The 12996-nt window shown below is 40.5% G+C and overlaps 1 protein-coding gene across 2 annotated transcripts; it reads right to left on the minus strand.

The window, feature by feature from the left end:
* Nucleotides 1-363: 363 nt before the first annotated feature.
* On the minus strand, nt 364-8175 carry LOC127345385 (dynamin-related protein 3B). 2 transcript variants are annotated; one of them, XM_051371861.2, is made up of 20 exons: nt 7632-8175; nt 6517-6799; nt 6398-6426; nt 6192-6293; nt 5714-5782; nt 5574-5633; nt 5361-5474; nt 5114-5162; nt 4901-5010; nt 4701-4793; nt 4500-4592; nt 4223-4360; nt 3837-3947; nt 2836-2943; nt 2703-2748; nt 2412-2560; nt 2182-2328; nt 1329-1381; nt 1095-1194; nt 364-993 (listed from the first exon to the last, which is right to left on the minus strand). In XM_051371861.2, exons 1-20 carry the CDS (start codon nt 8022-8024, stop codon nt 781-783), a joined length of 2460 nt encoding a protein of 819 aa, XP_051227821.1. In that variant the 5' UTR covers nt 8025-8175; the 3' UTR covers nt 364-780. The 2 variants fall into 2 exon arrangements, with proteins under 2 accessions (XP_051227821.1, XP_051227822.1); XM_051371862.2 differs by having other exon boundaries at nt 2703-2745; nt 7632-8174.
* Nucleotides 8176-12996: the final 4821 nt, after the last annotated feature.

Genomic DNA, 12996 nt, shown 5'->3' on the forward strand with positions numbered 1-12996 from the left:
CCTACACTCTAGTGTTCTTCAGACGGAGGACGATTGAAGTGCAGTGATGATGCCTGCAACTGGTATTATTAGTAGGTGTTGTTGGACTGTTGGGACTTGCAAGCACCATTTGCACGTTAGCTATCGAACACGATATTGTGAACGAGCGATACACTAAAATAGTGTGAATGATCAGAATATAGGACCTTAGCCCCTATGACTAACACAGAGAAAAGTTGCAATCTTCAGTAAATCGTTAAGAGGGCTTTCTTTTAGGAACTTATGGAAACGGAATTGAACGAGCCGAATTGTTCCCTGCAGAAGAGTGAACTATTGAATGTCAGTAAAAAAGTACGGATATTAATCATCAAAGTGATGGGGTGATGAAACATTAAAACTCCTGTAGCACAATTTCTTAACATCTTCCCACGAACCATGTCAGACTTATCACGGTAAAATAAACCGTGTTCAGAATCTTCAGATACAGTACTCGGACACTCGGAACTAAAACTAGTAGGTCCCCATAGCTTCTTACATGGGTTTCAACCAAAAAACTTACCCATCACCGGTATCATTTTAAGACGAAATGATTGGGCTGCGATATACTGTACAAGAGAGGCAAGCGGCAAAAATCTGGCACCATGCCAATGCTTCGTTGGGCGCAACACTACAAAGAATAACAATGGCTAGAAAAAACATATATCTATTGGGCACCGGCAAACTGAATATGGATAGCGTGTTGCTACCAGCACATCTGCTGGCTCAAGTCACTAAACCGGGGAACGGTCGTGCAAGGCAATATCAAAATCCATTGCCACTTGAGCTGGGATTGAAAGGTTGTTGCTCCCCAGAGTGGCCCTTCCGATTCCTAGACTGCTTTGGGGTAGAATATGGTGAGCCTCCGTCATGGAAGGATGAAGAAAGCCCATGGACCCGTGGTAGACCGGTGGCATCAGAATCCAGGGAATAACCTCTCTCAACTGTCTCTGCTTCTAGCGGTATCTCATCCAAAGTCTGCAAAATTGTCAAAGAAACATAAGGCGCAAAATAGTTTTTGACGATCTAGTATATAACATGATTAGATGGAAAGCTTTGAGTAGTTTGTGAAAACATACTTTGTAGGCTTGCTGAAGGATCCTAAGGTTATCACGTATCTGCTTCCTCTTTGTAGTTATTTCATCAGGTTCTCTTAGGATGTCGCCAAGGAGCTCTTCTCTGCAATGGTAAGTAAATATGACCTATAATTGTATATTCCCTAAAAAAACTATAAATTGTATAGGAGTAACAGCAAATAATTTTGCTCTGTTTATGGGACATGTATCAAATAGGAGTAGAAACTGCCTTCTCACCTATAAAGGGTAGTTATAAGGAAATTATGCAGCTCTCTTTTTGTGTGATTAACCTGCAAGACAAATAACTCGTTTAAGGAACAGAGCTGGCAAACAAAAATACTTAGTATATACTAGGCGTTCTGTGGCTTCCTGCCACTAGCAACAGCAGAAAACTGAATCAAGAGTTAAGGAAAGAAAGGAGGCAAGAATTTGATCAAGTCCACCCCATTCTTTTCCAAAGAAAAAAAGAATGGGAGCGCAATCTGACAATGCAAAGCATTGGGCTCATTAATAAAAAAAAATGCTGAAAAGAAGTTCAGTAGTACTAGGAGTTCTGTGATGCTTGCTGCAGAAAGGTGAATCAAGAGACAAGGAAAAGAAAGGAGGCAGGACTTTGATCAAGTCCACCTCCTTCTGAAACAAGAAAAAAAAAAGCTTTAGAGCAATCTGCACAATGCAATGCAAAGCACTAAAAGCTCATTGGTAAAGCAAATGCTAACAAATAAGAAAGTGCAAATTTAATAACACTGCAAAGCCACAATAATATTGGTGCCCAATAGTGTTTGTGATTCTATGAATGGTGTTTAACCATGCTTGGCAGTTGGACAAAGCATTGTCGGATTTATATATGAACTATCCCCCATCTATGTTTACCATGCAACTAAAAAATAACACAAACATCGAACACAATAGGAAAAATTTGTACTCCCTCCGATCCATATTACTTGATGCTAAAATGGATATATCTACAACTAAAATATGTCTAGATACATCTATATTGGCGTTAAGTAATATAAATTGGAGGAAGTACTAGAAAATAAGCAGGATATGCACTCTTACGTAGAGATACTAAGAGTTACAAGAATCATACCAGGAAATGCATAATTGCTTTTGGTACGAAGTCCTCAACATTTTTCCTGACTATATTGTAATATGACTGCAGCAGCAATTTTGTAATTGCTATTTCAAGGGCCTCCTGCTCAGAATGATTTTCTGAAGGCTTGAGGACTAGCGGCGGCTGTTTCAGAATGGTCTCCATCAATCACTTAACACGTTCAAATAAAAAAGGAAAATTAAAAGAGCATTAGCAAGATGGCTTGCCTCTTTTAAATGTATTGAAGAGAATGAATGTTCCAGGCTGGGAGTGGCTGAAGCATAAGATTTGTTCACTGAACTATCTCTCGCTGAAGAGTGTGCACGGTCCTCACTTGAGGTAAATATTGAGCCCCAAAAGGAAGTGCTTCCACTACCTGAATGATAATCAGGTAAGTAAAATGGGTCGAGGTGATATTGTACTATTACTTGTAAAAAAACACAAAGCTGACCTACTACACTCAGATATGATGGTATACGCAATCAAAGGATACAATACACTTGCAACGGAATCATTACCTGAAGATCCCGGTCTCTCTGCCTCAGCAGCAGATCGTACACCCTGCTTTAATGACCACAACAGGAAAGGAGCATAATCTTAGAAACACTCAACCAAATATTGCTGATTAAAAAATAAGTGACGCAAAAAAACCTGGATCTGGTCGTTGACAACTCCATTCACACCAGCAGTTCTACCCAATAATGCACGTGATCTTTGGGTTTTCTCAGGAGCCTGTGGCTTATCGGCATCTACTCCATCCTGCAGTGTAGTATTGTTAAATACAAGGATGTAGTTTACAGAATGTGGACTGGCTCAAAATACAAATGAAGGACGTCAATAATAAAGGCATAAATGTGCCAAAAATAAATAGTGGACGTTTGGATGTCCACAATCATTATCTAGCACCACAAGTTCTAACATGTACAGCAAGAGTTGGCTTGGTGTACACGCCTTCCCAAAGATATAAATGTTTGATATTAACAAATTAATGTGATGATATCCAACCATTCTACGATATTTCCGGATGCTTTTGAGAAGTGTGTCCTATATTACACTGACTTTTGGTTTATGCATTGATTTTGTCCGGTTATGGTTTGGAGCATAACAAGGGTTATTATGAATTGCATTGAGAAACTTTCAAGAAAAAATCAACATCCAAGTAACTGTTGCTAGTAGGACACAGAAGTTCTCCATCGGATATAAATTAAGTTTTCATCTAATTCAGAGTTCTGACAGTGCATGTCAGTGACAAAAATAAACAGACGCAGTGCATGTCAGTGACAAAAAATCAACATCCAAGTAACTGTTGCTAGTAGGACACAGAAGTTCTCCATCGGATATAAATTAAGTTTTCATCTAATTCAGAGTTCTGACAGTGCATGTCAGTGATAAAAACGAACAGACGCAGTAGATATTTATCAGATAAAGAGCTCATTTGCGAGGCACCGCAATCAATGTTGTTGTTGAGCAGTAATTCTTTTGCAGTATATACTTGTATTCTAGTTGGTAGCGATTCTACAGTTATGTTGCCCACAGAGTCAAAACAGAAGAAATTACTCTATAATGTTCGATAAAAATATACATACAATTAAGTTGCCCACAGAGTCAAAACAGAAGAAATTACTCTATAATGTTCGATAAAATATACATACTCTTCTAACCACCGTTGCAGGCAATCTAGCCGTTCTGACTTGTTGCTGCGCTTGCTCTACGGCCTTGCTGCCACCAATGAAACTTGGGTGAGATGTGTTTATGTAGTCGGCCTGCAAGATAATTTCATCTCGAGTAAAAAATAATGAAAAATGGACAAGACATCAGTGCAAAGAAGTTATTCAGATCACTTTTAAGTCACAATAATTGTACGAAATAGTTAGTTTCTTATCACTATTAAGACAACAAACTGTGCAGGTGTTTTGATCACTATATGTGGAAGCTCGAATAGAATATAGGCAAGTGATGTACTCCACATGTCTTTGAACTCCGATGGGGTACTGTGAATAATCAATTAGAATCCCCATAGGGCAAGAAAAATGTTTACCTCCATCTCAATAATGTGTGCTATCATATCTTGTGCTGGCTTAAGCCCATCACGTAAAAACTTCCCAATTACTTCATCCATGCTCCTTCTGAGTATAGGAAACTGCTGCAGCTCATTGCTAAGAGAACGATGGCTCATCTAAGGTAAAACACAAGTTACCAGGGTAAGTAAATAGAAACAGTAAATCAGCAAGTTAAATGTTATTTAACACTATGAAACCTTAGCCAATAAATGTTTAAATTTCTGTTTCCGAGATTTTAAAACTGGACTGACATACCTTGACTAGTTCCTCATATATAAATTCTGCACACTGAAGACTTGGATCAAGCAATCTGCTGATTTGTCTACGTACAAGCACTTCAAATGGCACCTGACAAATTGTTAGCACAAGGAAAAGTTTTCAGCCAACTGACCAATATGCAAGCATCTACAAATTAACACAGTTGTTCTAACACAAAAGGGCACAAGTGCAATATACCTCAGGTACAAACAAAGCACTCCTAGGACCAGTTGCATTTTGTATAGCCATGCGGATGTCTTCATCGGTGACATCCTCGCAAGGGTCAACACCCTACAAAAGGCAGACCTTAGTTCTCCTGATAACATGGATCTGATAAATGATACCATGCAGCGTACTGAAAGATCCAGTAAGCCAGTATATGCAACAAACTTACAAACCTCTAAGCTTTTGACAAAGATAGATTGGAAAATATAGTGAATTCTTGCTCCACCAGAAAGCTCGATTGTTGAGATATCTTCATTTTTTCCTTCTACCATCGAGGAGAAAGCTATAGCACACACATACGTATACATTTAGGAATAATGACACAAAGCATAATATGTAGGACTGAAACAGAGGAACCAGGAAAGTGGTCATGGTTCAGTTATTACCATCACAGTATTTAGCTAGAATGTTCAAAAGCTTAGCACCTTGCCCAGCCTGAAATCACAATACATAGGGATTAGTCATCAATGCAAAGACCAAAAGAACAAATAAGAAAGATTAAGCAACCAGATTTTACTAGCTGCTAAACAAACCAGGTCAGACAAGAGAATATGATTTGTTACAAATGAATTCGCAACAAAAAAAATGTATGTTTCTTATCAGTTCGGCCAAATAATATTAATTCAAACCAACCTTGGACTCGACTGGATCACCATAAAAGGCATGCTCCTTAGCAATAGCTGTCAATTGGGAACTTATGCGTGACTTCAGTCCCGGCAGAATAGTTTTTATATGTTGGACCAAGATCTGAAACCACATAGATTCATTTTCTAGTTTAAATCACAACATACATCTGGAAGTCATGTAACATGAGCCATAACAGATATATTTTTTTTACCAAAATACCTGGTTTAGCTTCTTTGCTAACTGTGGTATCCCACAGTACTGAGCAAGACCATTGTATGCCTGAAAGGAATGACATTTCAGGACAACGAAATATGAAAGAACACAAAAATGAAGAAAGCGTGAACTTTACTGCAGCATACCGGTTGATTACGGAAGAATTTTTCTTCTCGTGCCAAGGCATCCTTGATACTGAGATCAGAGATGATATCCTACATTATTTAACACAACAAAAGTTAGACAGCTAAAACAAAACCTTTCATAACACTCAAGACAGTGCTGTGCAATAACAGAATACACCCAAGAGATTACAACGATTACTACTTAGCAGTGCAGCATTCTGAATGATTTTTGTTTATGAACTAAGTGCTAAGTTCATCTATTTTTACATCAGGTATTAACTTATCTATAATTTTTAATGGTTGTTGAACGCTATTTCACAACAAGCAACAGTCAGCAATGCGACGAAAATATGTCATTTGGAAGTCTTTGTTATTATACAGAATGAGCACAGTGACAACAAAGTTAGTCACTATCAAACTGCAAATAGGAGGATGTCATGAGAAAGTTACAAATACATCTGCACCCTTAAACTAAGTAAAATATTGCAGAAAAAAGTACCTGCTGGCAGCGGTTTACGACACCAACATAACCAAGTCGTAATGGGATGACATTTCCCAGCAAGAAGTTACGGGCATCGGTGCCCCTGTCCATTATGTCCAACTGGAGGAAAACAGAAGATCATTAAATATCAGAAGTTGTGTGACATTTAAAGGGCATTTGCTTTCCGAACAAATATAGTAAAATTTTATGGTTCAGGAGCAAACCTTTGTGATAACACCAATTGTTCGAGAACCTACAAGAACAGGAATCAGCCTAGTAAGATACTACATCTAGATAGAACTGGTCTACTGAACTAAAGGTGGACTTTGCAGGGCATACATACCATCAGGGTCTGCCTGACGAGCCATTTGAAGGGCATCAGAATTAGCTAAATCTGCATTTGCTGGTGAAACAGCCAAGATGATACATGTCTTGTGCTTGATATATGACAATATCATAGTCCTTATTCTGGCCTCAATATCAGTTGGTTGGTCGCCAACTGGCACCTTAGTAATTCCAGGCAAATCGACCAAAGTGATGTTAAGAACATTTGGCGAATGGATCTTCAAACGTATCTGCCTATCTGACACACCCTTGTTACCACCAGCCTCCCTGTCAGTTTCTGCCTGCATTATTGTGAAGTTTGTCATTGACAAGTACAAGATATTCTAGTTAAACCAAGCTGGTGCACTACACTACCCAGATTGTAATGGTCGCTAGACTCTCAGCAATTCTTTCAATAACATAAGCGCAATTACACAGTATCAGCAGGAGCACATAAACAGAAGTCCATAGAATCGAGGATACCAAATTTTAATTCATCGCTGAAACCTCCAACACTTTTAAACGAACACTTCAAGAAATTACACAGGGTCAGCAGTTGGATCAAGCTCTGAACCTCGCTAAATATGCACAGCAATATAAGAAAAACTGCAAACAGTCCCACTATTCGATAATAGTGTCAGAAGACCAAGTTCAAACAAGCAAATAGCATACCACAATGTAGCAAAATATAAAGGGCACCAAATAAATCAAATAGGGGGCTAACTACAGCCTTTCAGAACAACACTATAGGACGCTTGCTGAAATCGCTCCAGGATGCAGCATGGCCAAAGCATCGGCAGAATATGGTGCCAACTAACCCAGAACAACAAGCATCACCCCCCAATCCAAAATATATGTTTAGAGAGCAGCAGCAGCTGTTATTGTGATATAGGCTACCTATATATATGCTGATAAAAACCCACCAGCAGCAGCAGCAAGTATATGATTGTCCAAACAAGCACCAAACCCGCAACTAAACAATCATCTGCAACCCTTGTAGAGGGTGCCATTGCAATACTATAGCTACCATGCTGGCCAACACACTACCCGCATAAACCAATCGGGTCCGTGTTCGGGAGCCTATCCAGCGGAATCGCTTACGGAGATGAGAGGTTACGAGGATGGGGCGTGGACCTGGATCTCGCGTCGGATTTCGCGGAAGTCGGAGTAGCGTCGGCCTGGCTGGTGCAGGAACTCGCCCCACTCGTTGTCGTCGACGGCCGAGGGGCGCAGCGGCTGGTGCACGAGCTGGAGCACGAGCGGGCGGCGCGTGCAGATGTCGGAGCCGCGCGGGAGGAAGTCGCGGCCGACGAGCGCCTCGAGGACGCTCGACTTGCCGCTGCTCTGGCTGCCGACGACCGCGACCTGCGGCAGGTCGATGGTGGAGTTGCTCCCCAGCTGCGCGAAGATGTCCTGCAGCTTGTTGACGATCGGGATCACCGACGAGCCGACCGCCGCGGCGGCCGCGGCGGCCGCGGCGGCGGGCGACGCCGCGCCGGAGGAGGAGGAGTAGAGGTCGTCGGCCATGGGCGCGCGCGGCGGTGGAGGTCCTCCGCCGCTGGGTCGCCTAGGGTTTTGGGGGAATCAATCCCTAGATCGAGAGCGAGAGCTCGGCGTCTGATTTTTTCTGGGGCTGCGGATTTGAATCGGGAGGTGTGGAGGGGGGTATGCCCGTATTGTATTGGAGCGCTGGCTGGAGAGGGAAGGAGATGCGGCGGAATTTGACCTTTATAACCCTCCTCTTCTTCTTGGCTTAGGGAGCAAGAAGAACGTGCACTTTTTTTCGGGCAGCAGAAGATAATCGTCTTACGGTGTTTTTACCGTTTATTAGTAGTGTCTCGGCGGCAGTCTCAAACTTTTACTTGTGGAATACGATACTAACTAGCTGTGCTGGCTCAGATGAAGTCAGTGAACGCAGTATCCGGGAGAAGTTTCAATCGCCAGCAGGTGGATAATTTTAGGAATTTTATCTGAAAACAGATGGATAATTTCATTAAGTGAAGTTGCAAGAACGTTAGGTTTAAATACAGCATGTGAGAAGACATGCTAGATGATGATTATTTACATGTCGTGGATAATTTTATCTGAAAACGACTATGAACAACTATGAGTATAATTCTCCCTCTGTCTCAAAAAAAAAATCTTGATAGAGGGAGTACATATTTTGCGAAAAAGGTCAAACACATAGTTCTGTAGAACGATTTAACGATTCTCCTAAGTAGAATCTAAGATTTTACGATTCTAAGATCCTACAGATTGCGATCCTACCATAGATGTTCGATCCGATTTGAAATCATGATTCTGACAACATTGTCAATACACTTTTTCTATTTCATGAGAGTTGACTTAATTTTTTCTAAATTCGGATGTATCTCAAGGACTATCTCCGTCCATAAAAAGATGTTAAAAGCTTGTCTAAATTCGGATGACATTAATACAAAAGAGACTTAAAAGTAATAAAAAAATACCACAAATAGGTCGATGGACCACCTAGCGACGACTACAACCACTGAAAACGAGCCGAAGGCACGCCGCCGTCCTCGCCTCCATCACCGGAGCTAGACAAAGATTTTCGTTGTAGAGCTTGTTGTATAAAACAAACAAGGAATCGTCGTGCTAAGGCCTCAAAGAACAAGCACACCACAACATCAACCATCTCCAATAATGAGAATATTGTAGATCAGAAGAGACAGACCCGAGATCATTACAATGACCACGAAAAATAATGAGATCCTATAAAATTGTTTGGACACATAACTCCACAGGCCCTCCGCCAGGGATAAGCACACCGTTGGAGCAAGGACATGGCAGAAATGATCTTATTCTGACTTTAAGATGTTGTCGCCGCTTCACAATGATTATTTACATGTCCTGGAATGCAATAACGGTGTACATATGGACATATGGTTGTTATCTATAATACGGTAAAAAAATCATGGAAATCTAATTCGGCTCACGCGTGTATATGAATCTGTTATGTAACACTAAAATATCAAGAAAATTGAAATAAATTTTGTATGTACATTTGCACATTCCATGTTCGCACACAAATTTTGATGCTCCAACATGAATATTCACATGCTAATTTTTTCTTTCTACACGTGCCACATACAATATTCTTTTTCCTAAAAACTTGTGTGCGAGCATACTATGTTCAGATATACATGTGAAATTTTATTTCATAATCTTTTGACATTTTCAAATTTCATTTGATGTATTTTTTAATCGGTTTATCTGCACCTATGAGCCAAAATACCACCTCCTTTTTCTTTGCATGTCCTTGGCATGCAAATTTGATAGAACAAGGTCATTGCAAAAACTGAAAACATGATAAGAATGCTGGAAGACCTAAGTAAAATTGTGAAATCACTATCATATATGTCTACTGTAGGATAACGTTGCATAGAAAACAAAAATTTTCCTACGGCGAACACGCAATCCAAGCCAAGATGCAATCTAGAAGACGGTAGCAACGAGGGGGTATCGAGTCTCACCCTTGAAGAGATTCCAAAGCCTACAAGATGAGGCTCTTGTTGCTGCGGTAGACGATCACTTGCCGCTTGCAAAAGCGCGTAGAAGATCTTGATCACGATCGGTTCCGGCGCCACGAACGGGCAGCACCTCCGTACTCGGTCACACGTTCGGTTGTTGATGAAGACGACGTCCACCTCCCCGTTCCAGCGGGCAGCGGAAGTAGTAGCTCCTCTTGAATCCGACAGCACGACGGCGTGGTGTCGGTGGCGGTGAAGAAGTCCGGCGGAGCTTCGCTAAGCTACGCGGGAGATATGGAGGAGAAGGGGGCGGCTAGGGTTTGGGAGGGGGTGGCCGGCCACTCAAGGGGGGCGGCCAGCTTGTGGTCTTAGGGTGGCCGGCCCCCTCCCTTGGCCCCTCATTATATAGGTGGATCCCCAAGGGTTGGTGTCCAAGTCTTCGAATAAGACCCGAACCAAAAACCTTCCATAAGAGGGGGAAACCTAGCCCATCTAGGACTCCCACCAAAAGTGGGGTTTCCACCTCCCATATGGGGGGTTGGCCGGCCCCCTAAGGGGGAGTCCACTTGGGACTCCTCCCCCACTAGGGTTGGCCGGCCATGGAGGTGGAGTCCCATGTGGACTCCACCTTCCTTGGTGGTTTCTTCCGGACTTTTCTAGAACCTTCCATAGAACCTTCCGCGACATTTTAATTCACATAAAATGACATCCTATATATGAATCTTATTCTCCGGACCATTCCGGAACTCCTCGTGATGTCCGGGATCTCATCCGGGACTCCGAACAAATATTCGAACTCCATTCCATATTCAAGTACTACCATTTCAACATCCAACTTTAAGTGTGTCACCCTACGGTTCGTGAACTATGCGGACATGGTTGAGTACTCACTCCGACCAATAACCAATAGCGGGATCTGGAGATCCATAATGGCTCCCACATATTCAACGATGACTTTAGTGATCGAATGAACCATTCACATACGATACCAATTCCCTTTGTCTCGCGATATTTTACTTGTCCGAGGTTTGATCTTCGGTATCACTCTATACCTTGTTCAACCTCGTCTCCTGACAAGTACTCTTTACTCGTACCGTGGTATGTGGTCTCTTATGAACTCATTCATATGCTTGCAAGACATTAGACGACATTCCAACGAGAGGGCCCCAGTATATCTATCCGTCATCGGGATGGACAAATCCCACTGTTGATCCATATGCCTCAACTCATACTTTCCGGATACTTAATCCCACCTTTATAGCCACCCATTTACGCAGTGGTGTTTGGTGTAATCAAAGTACCTTTCCGATATAAGTGATTTACATGATCTCATGGTCATAAGGACTAGGTAACTATGTATCGAAAGCTTATAGCAAATAACTTAATGACGAGATCTTATGCTACGCTTAATTGGGTGTGTCCATTACATCATTCATACAATGACATAACCTTGTTATTAATAACATCCAATGTTCATGATTATGAAACTAATCATCCATTAATCAACAAGCTAGTTAAGAGGCATACTAGGGACTCTTTGTTTGTCTACATAACACACATGTACTAATGTTTCGGTTAATACAATTATAGCATGATATATAAACATTTATCATAAACATAAAGATATAAATAATAACCACTTTATTATTGCCTCTAGGGCATATCTCCAACAGTCTCCCACTTGCACTAGAGTCAATAATCTAGTTTACATTTGTAAAGATATAACACCTTGGCCTTCTTGTGCGTTATCATGTATTGCTCACGGGAGAGGTTTTAGTCAACGGATCTGGCATGCTCAGAAAGTTATGTATTTTGTAATTCATTTGCGTCTCAACGCATCACTCATTTCCAAATGAGTTGGCATTAAATATGTTTGGTCTTCTGGTGGAACCTTAATTCCGCGGTCTGAAATATGTCACTAATATTGTCACACACAATATAGTTTCAAAGTTCGACTGGTTTAAATACACCAAGTTCTTAAAGAACCTCTTGACTTAACATACTTTGTCATTGTCAAAACAATGACATATTCTGCCTTCTTTTGTAGAATCCGTCATAATATTTAGAACTCTTCTAAATCTAGCATAGACAACTTCTAGCTCATTGTGCTACCTTTTAAAACAACACTTAGTCTAATTTGAGATTGAAATTTTATTTTTATATGTGACAAAACAAATATCGGTGTAATCACCTTACAGCGATTTGTTTGTCATTTCTCCATATAAAACTATATATATATACTTGGTTCTTCTTAAGTACTCAAGAATATTCTTACTGTTTTTCAGTGATCATCACATGAATCATGCTCATAACACTCTTAGAGCATAGGATATCTGATTGTGTACATTTTATTCGTGATCTATAATCACTCATGTGTTTTTACTCATTGAGTGTCAGATACACTCAAGTCTTGTTAAACCTTCACATGACAAGAACATTTTCTTAATATTTCTATATTGAACTACTTCAATATCCATCATATGTACTTCGACTTAAACTTATTTATGTGTTTCAATCTATCTTCATAGATCTTGACACTAAATTTGTTTCAGTCCATATCCTTTCATTGAAGTTAATTCTCAATGAAACCTTTTAATCAAGTATATAATTACATCATTTATAACCAACTATATGTCACCTACATAAAGTATTATAAATGTGTCTTAGCGCTCCCACTTAATTTCTTGCAAATGCAAGCTTCTTCATCGTCTCTGATGAAATCAAAAACTCTTTTGACTATTTCATCTGGTGAAGATTCCAACTCCGTGATACTCACTTTATCCAATTGAAGTTTGTATACCTATCTAGTATTCCACGGACCAGCAAAACTCTTGGTTGTATCTTGTATACACCTTTTAATACATACTTCTGATAAGTAATGTATTTTGCCATCCTACTAGCATATCTCATAAAAGAAATATGTAGTGATTACTAGAATAATCCACATAGACTATAAGCATTGCTACGGAAGATCTAATCTTATCGTAATCAACTCTTTGAACTTTGTT

This window comes from Lolium perenne, chromosome 3, assembly GCF_019359855.2.
Source record: "Lolium perenne isolate Kyuss_39 chromosome 3, Kyuss_2.0, whole genome shotgun sequence".
NCBI lineage: Eukaryota > Viridiplantae > Streptophyta > Magnoliopsida > Poales > Poaceae > Lolium > Lolium perenne.